This window comes from Dipodomys ordii, unplaced genomic scaffold (genome assembly GCF_000151885.1).
Source record: "Dipodomys ordii isolate 6190 unplaced genomic scaffold, Dord_2.0 Scaffold3, whole genome shotgun sequence".
Lineage (NCBI taxonomy): Eukaryota > Metazoa > Chordata > Mammalia > Rodentia > Heteromyidae > Dipodomys > Dipodomys ordii.
Window position 1 is genome coordinate 20307967 of NW_012267219.1, and position 12537 is coordinate 20320503.

Consider the following 12537-nt stretch of genomic DNA (forward strand, 5'->3'; position numbering starts at 1 on the left):
CATTGCACTAGTGAACCATTTAGAAATGACAATGGATAGTTTTAAGTGTGGAAGAATTTGTTATTGTCTTACTTTCAGTGAATGTCTCTGTACTTTGGTGAAGATTTATCTGTTTTTTATTTGTTTGTTTTTGTCTTCTTAAATTAGGAAGCCTTGAGTGTATATAAAGAAGCAATTCAGAAAATGCCAAGGCAATTTGCTCCACAAAGCCTGTATAACATGATGGGTAAGCAAAACATTACTGTTTTCCTTGATACTTAGAGGCCTGTGGAGAAGTGAGAACCTGTGCTTATGTTACATGACAGTAGTACTCATAAACAATCCTTGTTCATGTTTCAGCATCACGTTCAAATTCTGACAGAGGGTATTTGTGCTGACATGAGAAATTCATGCATTAGCCAGGAATTACCAGCACAGTGTCCAGGTCTTAGAATTACTGCAACCGGCTCTCAAAATCATTTGGATTCCAAAAATTAGCTAGGCTTTAGAGAATGAAAAGAGAATTATCCTGTACATATGTATACATTTTCTCTTATGCTTAGGGTAACATAAAGTACATATTCATTTCAATATATTCATCAAATTCATGTTATTTTCTTCATGAGAAAATTCTCAACAGTAACCCTGCAGCGATACAAAAATTCATGAATTTTGGTACATAGGAAAGATGAGGCGAACAGAGCGAATTTCTGTGTCTTTCACTGATCAGGCCTTAGATCTCAGTATGTTTTTTCAGAGTAATACTTGAAGTAAATGGAGATGGTAAAGACGTCAAATATGCTATTATAAGTATCCTTTTTTCTGTGTCAACAAAGTCATTTAAATCTCTTACTCTGTCAGGACATAAGTAAATATAAAGAATGAGTTTTTCTAAGTGCAATAGTGGAAGAAGTAGAAACTCTCAAAGAATTCCTGCCATCTGTGGTTAGTTTTTGACTATCTTCTAGGCAATTGCTCTCAAGGCAGCTAAAGGTGGGCATGACAAAATAATCTGTTCAGCATGTGATACTTGGAAAAATATTTCTAAATTTTAAGATACCTGCTGATGTGTTAGCACAATGGTTTCTGATGATACAGGGAAGAGAAGGTGACTTTGATCCTTAAAACCATGTTTTCTTTTTCTTTTGTTCTTTTCTTTTTCTTCACAGTACAAATTACAGACTAGTAACTTTCCTTGTCATTAAACCCAATAGGTCATTTAATATCCATTGGCCTTCTTCATTCATATAAAATAAACGAGATTAGACTACACGACTTCTAGGATTGAATTACATGTGTTAATCCTATGATTTGATAGCTTCATCACTTACATAGGTGAAAAAAAGAAGCTGCAAATTTCATTAAAACTAGGAATCATATAACTGCAAGCATATTCATGTTGTTTTTGTTTTGTAAATTACAAGTAATTTAGAAATAGAGATAGAGTGAGACATGGTATGTTTGTAATCTCAGGAAATGATCCTTGATAAGAGGTTAATAATTTGTTTGTGTAGCCTACTCCTAGTTTGCCTGTTCTGCAATGGAATGTTTTAACGCTCATAAGTAGAAAAGACATTGGAAAATGCTTGTTGTTTTCTCTTGGTATAACTACTCTAAGATAAAGTAACTTCAGTAAACATACTTCTGCTTTTAAGTTTTTAAAACAAAGCATTTTACTATACAACATTTTACCATCCATCAATCACATGAATTTAAATGTACATGTGCTGAAAGGCTTGTGCTTAGTGTGAATGTATTTATGATTCTATCTATCTATCTATCTATCTATCTATCTATCTATCTATCTATCTATCTATCTATCTATCTATCTGTCTGTCTATTGTCTATTGTGGGGCTTGAACTCAGGGGCCTGAACTCACTGTCCCGGACCTGTTTGTGCTCTAGGCTAACACTCTACCACTTGAGCCACAGCTCCACTTCCAGCCTTTTCTGAGTAATTTATTAGAGATAAGAGTCTCAAGGACTTTTTTGTTTGGGCTGGTTTGGAACTATGACCCTCTGATCTCAGCCTCCTGAGTAGCTTGGATTACAGGTATGAGCCACCTGTACCTGGCACCTCTCTATTTCCTGCCCTCCCCCCCTGCTTTGTGAGGCTTGAACTCCCGGCCTGGGCATTGTCCCTCAGCTCTTCACCTCAAGGCGAGCACTCTACCACTTGAGCCACAGCACCACCTCTGCTTTTCTAGTGGTTTATTGGAAATAATAGTCTCAAGGACCTTCCTGCTTGGACTGGCTTGGGAACATGATCCTGAGATCTCAGCCTCCTCAGTTGCTAGGATTACAGGCGTGAGCCATGGGCGCTTGGCCTCCTCTCTATTTTAATACTAAATGTTTTTATATCAAAAGGAATACTGAAAGGATTGAATAGGGACTTTATGATTTTATTTTTGCAGTAGTACTTGGGAATTGCCTATTCCCAATTTTCCTCGATTATCAAAATAGACATCTTTCCTTATATTATAATAGGGCTGTGAGATCCTTGGCAAGAGACTGCATGTGGTATCTTAATTATTAATGCAGAATGGTGATTTTCACCATAGTTAACGGATTTCAGAAAATTCATTCAATTATTTTATGTAAATAAATTGGATTGGAAATTGAGCTGGTACCTTGGGACCTCTCTCCATCCTGTGACTATGCAAATGCACAGGGGCTACAGGCAGCAAAAGATAAGAATGTCCTTGGGATAAGTGTTTAGTCCTGGTCTTACAGTCTGTTATGGTAGGAGGTGGTTGCTTTGTTCTGAGAAGCACCCTCACAATTTCTTAGAGAAAGATTCTAATATAATTTTAAATACAAGATTTCTTCTATAATTATGGTGGCTGCCTTATATTTAATCTTATATGAAGATCTATCAGCTGATCAGGTTTTATCTTTGCAAAATTGCTCAGGAAACTATAATTTTCTCAGAGAGGGAGTTCACCTCCTAATCACATGGGTTAAATCCTGTGAGTGTTTGCTTTAACTCCTAACACATTTTGATTACCCTCCATTTGACAAGGGAAAAAAAAATGGACTAGGAGATAAGATGCCCTACCAGTTCATCAGTTTCATTAGTCTGTCAGCATGTGCTGATTATCCTATCAAGTTTATCAACAGCCTTGAATGTGTTTTCTAATTTTCACATTTACATATTATTAGTGCCCTTTAGGGATCAATGATGGATTATAATGTCTGGCTAGATAGAGTCTGCAAGTACTCATTTTTCTTATGTCTCATTTACTTACCCCTTTAGGACCACTAACCCTAAGTACTTGTGTGTATTTTTATGTTACACAATCGCAAGTACTTTTTGTTTTTCATGTTCTGTTTTTTTCCTTTTCTTTGGAGGTTAGACAGAAGGAAGGAGTAAGTGTGAAATAAATACAGATTTGAATATTTATTTTTAGTTAATAAATGAACTGCAGTTGCTTTTTAAAAAGCACTCTATTTTTTAAAAATTTCTTTCCTTTTGAACATTTTATGAAAAACTTCATACATGACTGTGTGCTATATGCCAGTTCATTGATCCTGAAACTCAAATGAGCATATTTTCTCCATTGGCATATTAATGAAACCAAGTCTGGTTAATTTATTTCTCAACTTAATTTTTCCCTGTTTTATTGTGAGGCATTTTTATTGTCACAATTTATAAGTAAGCAACAATCATTTAAAAATTTATTCTAAGTTTGCTCCTGACACCATAGAATTGAGATGTTTGAATAATTATAAACAGTCAAACAATCCTCTGCCTTTTCTGGAATTGTTGCATTTTTCTCCCCAGGCTTTTTTCCCCCTCTTCTCACAATTTCTTTCAGCAGCCAAAATCAAAATGATGCTTTTATCATCATGTACATTAGCTAAAATTGAAACAGCATACTCAGCTAATGCCAGTTCATTTAATTCCATTGATAGAGGGTTTCCATTACATTAAAACTTTCATGTTTAGGTTCTCTTTTTTAAATTTTCTGTCAGGGTATATATATATATATATATATATATATATATATATATTTCTATTCTTAGTTAAAATTATTCATTATTCCAATGGCTCTTGTAGATATTCATTAGATCACATATATTCTCTTATTCTTATATTTTAGATATATTTTTGAGCTGTGGAGTACTAAAGAAAACTCATATTTTAACATTTCTCAAACTTAATCTGGTATTTTCAAGATAGAAAATTATTACTCAACAAGCGAGTTCCTCTGTTCAGGGTCACACTTTTTGTTGTTGTTGGTTGTGAGGCTTGAACTCTGGGCCCGGCTGCTGTCCCTCAGCTCTTCAGCTCAAGGCTAGCGCTGTACCTCTTGAGCCATAGCACCACTTCCAGTTTTCTGGTGGTTAGTTAGAGATAAGCGTCTCACAGACTTTCCTGCTCAAGATGGCTTTGAACCTCAATCCTCAAATCTCAGCCTCCTGAGTAGCTAGGATTATAAGCGTGAGCCACTGGTGCCAAGCTGCAGGGTCACACTTTTTTGTTTCAGCATAAAACACCCTACCCTTTAACTAGAAAGGTCAAATAGCTACAGGATTGTGGTTTTATCTTAAATACATTAGATATGAATATATAAAATTTTTAATGAAAGGTCATTTTTAACACCTTTAACTTCCTTAATGTTTGTTTGTGCTTCTGATCTCTAATTCAGCATTACATACCCTAAAGGATTATAGAGAACTAAATTAAGCTGTAACTTCCAATTATTTTTATCAGTGTGAGCTTTTCCAATCCCAGAGGTCATTTTAAGCCTATTTACTATTTAAAACAAAATTACTCAGCTTTCTCAATGCAAAGTAATTGTTTGGTTTAATTATACAAATGATTTAGGCCATTTCATCTTAGTAATATATCTTGAGAGCAAAACAGTATAATTGGTGGTATGGAGAAAGAAAGAATTTAGGTTTACTCCCTGCTCATTGCATTCTATAGTCACATAGTATACCTTTTTGAAGGAAAAAATAGTATATTTTAAAGTCCTAGGTGCTACAGGAAGGATAGAGTAGTGGTGGTGGTGTGAAATAATAATAGTCAACGTAGAGCCTTCCTGTGCAGATCTTTTTAGGAAATTTCACAATCAGTCCAGAATTCTTTTGTGACTAACTTATGTAAGAAACTACTGATATAGGATATGGAAAACTATAATACTAACCTTGAGAATATTTTATCTCTTTTTGTGTGGGCTGTGTTATGGTGATTGAACCAAACCAAACAAAAAGAATGACAATGGATTTCTGATTTCTAAGATGATACTACTATCACAAACTTTCATACATATTAATATTTTCCTGTTTTCTAAAGAAATGAAACCTTCTTACCAGCAATGTGAAATTATTGTAGGGAAAAATACATTTATTTTTTCTAGTAGACTTACATAATAATGCATTTCTGCTCTTTTCTTTGTTTTACTATTATTATTTTTATTATTAGTAGTAGTAGTAGTATTTTGTCAGTCGTGGAGCCTGAACTCTGGGCCTGTGCACTGTCCCTCAGCTTTTCAGCTCAAGGCTAGCACTCTACCACTTGAGCCACAGCACCACTTCTGGGTTTTTCTGCTTATGTGGTGCTGAGGAATTGAACCGAGGGCCTCATGCATGCAAGGCAAGCACTCTACCACTGAATCACCGTTCCAGCCTTGCCATTATTTTCATAATAGACTTTCGCTACTCTGGATGGTTCCTTGTTTTGCTTTTTCATTTTATATGCATCCCTTTTACTTTCAAGTCTCAGCTCAATGTGCAAAATCTATTTTATTCCATAAGCCTTCAGCTAACACATATTGTACTGAGTTAAGCTTGAAATTCAAAAAAAACTGATTATATTCTCTGGTAGGGAGACATCTTTCGATTTAATATTCTGCTCTTAATTTTCGACACTACTACAGATTTGAGTATTGTGCAGTCATGTTGGACCATTCACAGAGAACTATAAAAGAAGCATGTGAGAAACACACTTAGCTTAGCAGAACAATTTTTGTATAAATTTCCAAGTTCTATTTTGTGAAGGGAAGATGTAAGATTAAAAAAGTTACTTGTCATAAATGGCTACTAGTGATCCGTAAAGGTTCATTACTATTATTTTATAGGGAATTAGCAGAGAGGTACCCTGTGCAGCTTCAAAAAGAAAAATAGAAGGCAAATGTTTCCATACTGACTCATTTTTAAATATATCTATTACATTCTGAGATAGAATGAGTGTAGAAGAAGTCCACATCTCCCTGGCTTCTGCAAACTATGTGGTTTAGCTGATTCATGTATTTTGGTTACTTTGGTCTGTGTGTGTTTGTATGTGACAATGTTAAGATGTTCTAAGAGCTATTCTGCATTTTCCCATGCCTCCTGTTCTTCCAACAATTGCTCAAGGCATTTAGCACACTCACTGTGAAAGAACTGGTTTTTAACTCAATGAGATTTGAACCTCACATCATGTAAGTGTGGAAGTATTAACACTCCATCAGTCTTAAGCTTTTTATACCACCTGCTTCCTTTTCTGAGTTCCGGTGTTTTTCCTATGATTGCTTCCATTGCCACCCTTGAAAATCAGTGTGTCATTCCTACAGATGAGTCTGACCTTATAACTGGATTAGTCATTAATCCGTGTAACTCCTGAAAGTATATTCACTTTTAATTTTTAAGATTAGTGTTTCTATTTCAGTTTCATTTTTCCATCATCAGAAAGGCCAAAACTAGGAAATAGATGCTAGGTAGTTCACTGGGTTCAGAAAGACAACTTGTAGATTTGCAATATTTTAGAAATTCACTTCGTACAAGAAATAGCTAACAATCAAGGGAAATCATGATCATTTTGGCTATGTATCAGAAAGAATGATTACATAAAATTTCAGAATACAAATCTCTGTATTTTTCACCTTCTATAACGTCATTTCTCATTATAAATCTGCACTGGTTTAAGTTTCAGGTGTGTGTGTGTGTGTGTGTGTGTGTGTGTGTGTTTCCACCAATCCTTGGTGTAACCTTTGCGTTATGTACTGTGGGGTTCAGACCTTAATTTGCTAGGCATTAGTCTACATACTACAAAGGGCAGCATCCAGTTCAGTTGTATTAAATAGGTAATATATTTTGTTTAAAGTTTCAATTAAACTGAGGGCCAGAAGATATATGGTCCCTGTGGGGAGTCTGAACAGTTGAATGTCAAAAGTAGGGCTGCCTAAGGAGCATGCGGAGGTCTGCCTTTCCTGGAAATATGATCTGAGACAGTTGATTGTATTTCATTGCTATTAAAACCACACCAGCCCACCTGTTACATTAATTCATACTTTTGCCAGTTTTGTGGTCAAAGGAAAGAATGAAGCTTAAGAACTTCATTTTAAAATTGAATTATAAAGAAATGAATATACTCAAATTATTACCTAATTGTATCTTTCTTATTCTCTGATTCCCAAGTAGTTACAAATGTGTTCTCATTGAAAAGTCTGTCTTCTAAACGTTTGTTAGAAATAAATGAGAAAATCATAGATGTTTTCATGTTTTGTTGGATAATAGCCATGGAGTGGATCTTTTAGCCGTAGGAAATATAGATTGGGTATCTTCAGAAAATTGAAGGGATGGTTTATTACACCTGGGAAATTTATTAACTAGATATTAAAATCTGCCATTCTAAATGACATCAACTTTGATGTCACTTCATTAAATGACCATCGTTATATGGAAGAAGTTTTTGTGTTAAAGAATAGAATCTTGAAAGTTAGTATCAAGGAAATGAGAAGTTTTTACTGGACAGATTTACAATAGACAACTGCAGAAGTAGGAATTTCATATCTCTCCCCACTGGTCAGTCATAATGATTACAACTGACCATTCTAAGTCTTATGTGAGTGGGAAGCTTCAGAAATGAAGTCTCAAAAACCCAGGGACCATTATTTTATTTATTTTCTTTTTTTTCTTGTGAAAATACCGTACAGAGGGATTACAATTACATGAGCAAGGTAATGAGTTCATTTCTTATCAAGCATTGTTGCCTCCTCCTTTGTTTCCCCTTCCCATCCCTTCCCATCCGCCCTCCCCCGCCCTGTTCGCCCGCCCCGCCCCCCCCACCATTATTTTAGTACTCAGGTTTGGCGCAGCCAATTATATATCCAATTCTGGGGACAGCTATATAATTGTTTTGAAGGGTGTGATCAAATACTAACAGTCTGAGTGGGAACTCAGCAAGGCCTGCCGTCTCGATTCTCCTTGGCCTTTCTGTGTAACATCTCCTCCCCATTTTATGGAGCAGGGAGTGAGAGTCTTCAAGGAAGTAAAGAGAATGGAGAACTGCACCTTTCTAGGGGTATGGTTTACTTGTTTCTCAGAAAAATTATATGATCCACCATAGGAAAGAGAAATTTGACTTTTTGTTGGTGTGTAGAGGGAGAGAGGGTAGAAGAAAAAGAAAAGACCTTACATCTAAGGTTCTTTCAATCCTTTCAGTCTAAATACTCAGTATACCCCAAAGTTTTACTTCTGGATTCTGAGACTGAAGTGAAATAATAGAAATTAAGTTAAATAAAATACATTACCAATTCAGTGGGCTTTGCTGAGTGTGTATTTATGTCTGGTTTTCCTAATAGATGGAAAAGTTGTTTTCCACATAAAAATCTCATTTTACTTTCCAAATGAGCTGTTATTTAGTTCTAATTTTATCTACATTGATAGAAACCATTGCCTTCTTCAAAGTGAATGAAGGATGAAAATAGAGCAGGCAGTGTTTTGTTCAAGAATGGATGTTGTTTTCACCAACATGTTAATTATAGAAATGGGATTTTGTGAATTGTTGTAGATTTTACCCTCAAGTATTCATTAGAAGTAGAGTGAATTTAAAAATTTCTGGTATAGGCCACATGCTGGTTCATGCCTGTAATTCTAGCTACTAAAGAGGCTGCTATCTAGAGGATTGCAAGCATTTAAAAGCCAGCTGGGCAGAAAAGTACCAGCAACTCCTTGTCCAAATTAACCATCAAAAATCAGGCTGGGGAATGGTTCAAATGGTCGTGCCAACCATGCAAGTGAAATGAGTGGTCTTTGGACTCTGAGTTCAAACCTGGTACTGGCAAAATAAATTTCTTCTATGCCTTTATAGTGAGCATTAATACAACAAGTTGTATTTAAACCATTCATTCAATGTTTATTAGAGACATATCACTGGATATAAGAACCTACCTTAAATAAACAACTTTAAAATTTATACAAAACAGAAAGATCTTCCATGCTACATTTTTTTTTACCCAGACAGTTGACTTTTCCTGTTATCTCTTCTATTCCTATATCTCTAACTGCTACTCTTCATTATTTCCAGTCCACCACATTCACTCTTTCCTTTTCCTTCCTGTGCTGTAAACCTTGTTTCTTTTTCTGAGCTAAAATTAGCATATCTTTGTGTGTTTCTGTTTCTTAAGTATTTCAATATTATTAATCCAATTTATTTATTTCATTCTCATCCTAAAGGGGAAAATATGTATTTGAGGAGAAAGAATCTTATTCCCACAGTACACACACACACACACACACACACACACACACACACACACACACAGCATCTTCTTTCTTTATCTTTGGAAATTTTTGAGCATTTACTAGGATTTGCTCTAACATTTGTGCATTGATTATTTTAGTGATTTATTTCCTTGTAAGCATAAAAGAAATTGATTAGCCTGAAGAACTTCAGGACCCAAAGTTGCAATTAGAGTAATACTATATTGACACAGGCTCTTGGCTTCTTCCCAAGTTAAATTTTGATGGTACATCATACGTTTTTTGTTTTTGTTTAAATAGCCTCACTTCAGCACTAACATTCACTGAAGTTTAACCTGTTTCTTGACGGTTAGTGCTTCTACCTAATGAAACACATATTCAGTTTTCTTTGCATTTCCTTTATGTGATTTGCAACAACTACTCAGGCTTCAAGGGACTTCTTAAATTTAGTGTTACACAACTTGGTGAAGAATTGAGTGTTGAACTTTTTCATAACTCCTTTCAGCCCATGTTTTACTTTACTTCTAATCCTTCCATCGCAATAGAAGTTTTAATTATTGCAGTCTGTTATAAGACAGCAACTGACATTTCCTATAACCCTTTGCATTTTTCTTCATCTTTTCTTTCCACAACAGCCATTGATAATTTCTGAACCAATGTGTCTGGAGCAGCTGTACTGTGTTATTTCCCTAAGAAAAAAGATTAAAATGGAAATATCAGCGATTCACAGAATCTGACAGCTAAGAGCTACAGCACATTTGTGACAGAAATACATTGAAAACAAAAACCAGACACCTTGATGTTTCAGTGTTAATATTAAGACTGAACTAAGAAGTGAGAATTAAAATCACAGCAAGTTAAACTTCTCATACAATGTACCTTGATGTCAAATTATTCTGACTACTGCTTCTGGAAAATGGAGTTACTTGAAGATTTCTTTTTAATGACTTGTGTAGTAAAAATGTGACATCTAATTAAAGTCATACAGAACATGATCAGTTATTTATCAGAGTTAGAGAGGGGCTTCCAGATTTAGGTTAGGCATCAAATGAAGAGATGAAAGATGCTGTGTCTGAATTTGTGTATGTCATGGTGTAATTTGGGATCAGAAGAATTATAATTGTCAGAGTAGGCCTTAGTAGCACTTGAAAATGAGAGTAGACATTTGATAAAGAATAAAGACTTGAATAGTAATATGCTTTTTTTTACAAATTGAATTATCAGTTTTAATGCAACATCAATAAAAATTCTAAAAATTTTATTCAAAAATTTGAAAAAAGAGATTCTAATGTAATCTGACAGAATTAGCAGGGTAATAGATCTATGTAACTTAAAGATTATCTCATGAGACATACTCTACTTGATATTAAAATATGAAAATAAATTAGAATGATAATGTTACATTAGTATAAGAACAGGAAATCAGGTGAATAAGAGAAACAGATATAAACCTATGTAAGCTTTTGCAGATAGTAAATGTTGGATTAAATATTGACAGAAGGATTTTATTTGGTAGTATTGAAGCATGAACTCTGCTTCACAACTTGTTAGACATGACCACTTTAGCTTTACCTTCAGTCTTTTTTTAGTTCTATTTTTTATAAGTAGAATCTGTACTTTAAGCCCAGGCCACAGCCTCAGATCATAATTCTCTTATCTGTGGCCACCCATATAGCTTGGACCATAGTCCCATGACACCATGCTTTGAGATGAATTTGTTTTTGCCTGGACTATCCTTCAACTGTGATCCTCCCATTTCTCCTTGGGTCTACTGCCTGAAGGACCTCAGGAAATTGTTGCTATAAAAGTTGATGTAGGTTAACTTACCTTTTTTATAACAATAAAATTCCTCCTTCATTCAATATGGCAAAATATATTTCTTAGGAAATTAGTAGCTAATTTTACTATTGAAAATATAATAAACAAAGAAAATGCCTGTACTCCCATGACAGAAGAATTTTGAAGCCTATAAAAGACACTTAAGTAATTTCACTACTATATGTTTATTCCAAGGTTATAATATAAAATGTAGTTTAGAAAAATATAACTAGCTGAGTGTCAGTGGATCATGTCTGTGATGATAGCTACTCATGAATGTGAGATCTGAGGACTGCAGTTCAAAGTCAGCCTGAGCAGGAAGATCCTGAGACTTTCCAATTAACCACCGAAAAGCTCAAAGTGGAAGTATGACTCTATTGGTACATCACTAGCTTTGAGCACAAAAGGTCAGGGCCAGTGCCTAGTCCTTGAGTTCAAGCTCTAAGCACACCCCCAAAAAAGAAATAAGGAAAGATAGTAAGAAAGATGAAATGAAGAAAGACAGAGAGAAAGAAAAAAAAAGGAAACAAGATGATTATTATTAAGGTATATTCAGCAGGTACATGGAAAGTTGAGAGAATAAACAAACATAATACTGATCTGAATGTGAAAGGTAAATTTAGGAAAACTTTTTAGAGTTTTATTTAAGAATATCAAAGAAGAACCAGAAGGAAGTGACATACTTTAGAGTAGCAAAATATTTTTATATAATTATTTTTCAAAATATTCATTAGATTCTTGGAAAACATTTAAACTTTGTCAACAGCTATTTAGATATGATGCAATTAAAGTAAAATTTTTTTCAAACTAAATTTCTAATTGCTACCGATTAGGAAACATGGGTAAATTAAATTTTAAAAATTACCGAGAAGGAAGAATCAGCACTTCTCAAGATATAGTCAGACTTGACTAGATCAACTAGATAATTAATAAGATGAAGATACTGTCACTAGCTTATGAAATAAATAATTTCCCAGTGGTTTACATGAGGTAATTATCAATGTCCTTTTTAAAATGGAGTTATTTAGTCAATCTCGCATTTGCTTTATGAAAATATTGACATCCTTTTTTGCAATTGTCTAATATAAAATAGCTCTCTGAGGCTAAAATTAACATTCAAAACCAAGCTATCAGGATGGAGAAAATAGTTCAATAGAGAGCATTTACCTAGTATGCATGAGGGCCTGGGTTCCCAACTAAGAACACACATAAATTGAAACCAAGCTCAACAAAAACCTAACAACAAACAAAAGTAACTGAGCTATCTAA

At 34.5% G+C, this 12537-nt stretch overlaps 1 protein-coding gene across 1 annotated transcript in view; it reads left to right on the forward strand.

Moving 5' to 3' along the window:
* Tmtc2 (transmembrane and tetratricopeptide repeat containing 2) overlaps positions 1-12537 on the forward strand; it is a 350008-nt gene that overhangs the window by 228178 nt on the left and 109293 nt on the right. The window contains exon 6 of the mRNA XM_013020555.1: positions 148-226. Within this exon, the coding sequence (XP_012876009.1) occupies positions 148-226 (79 nt within the window). The remainder of the gene's footprint in view (positions 1-147; positions 227-12537) is intronic.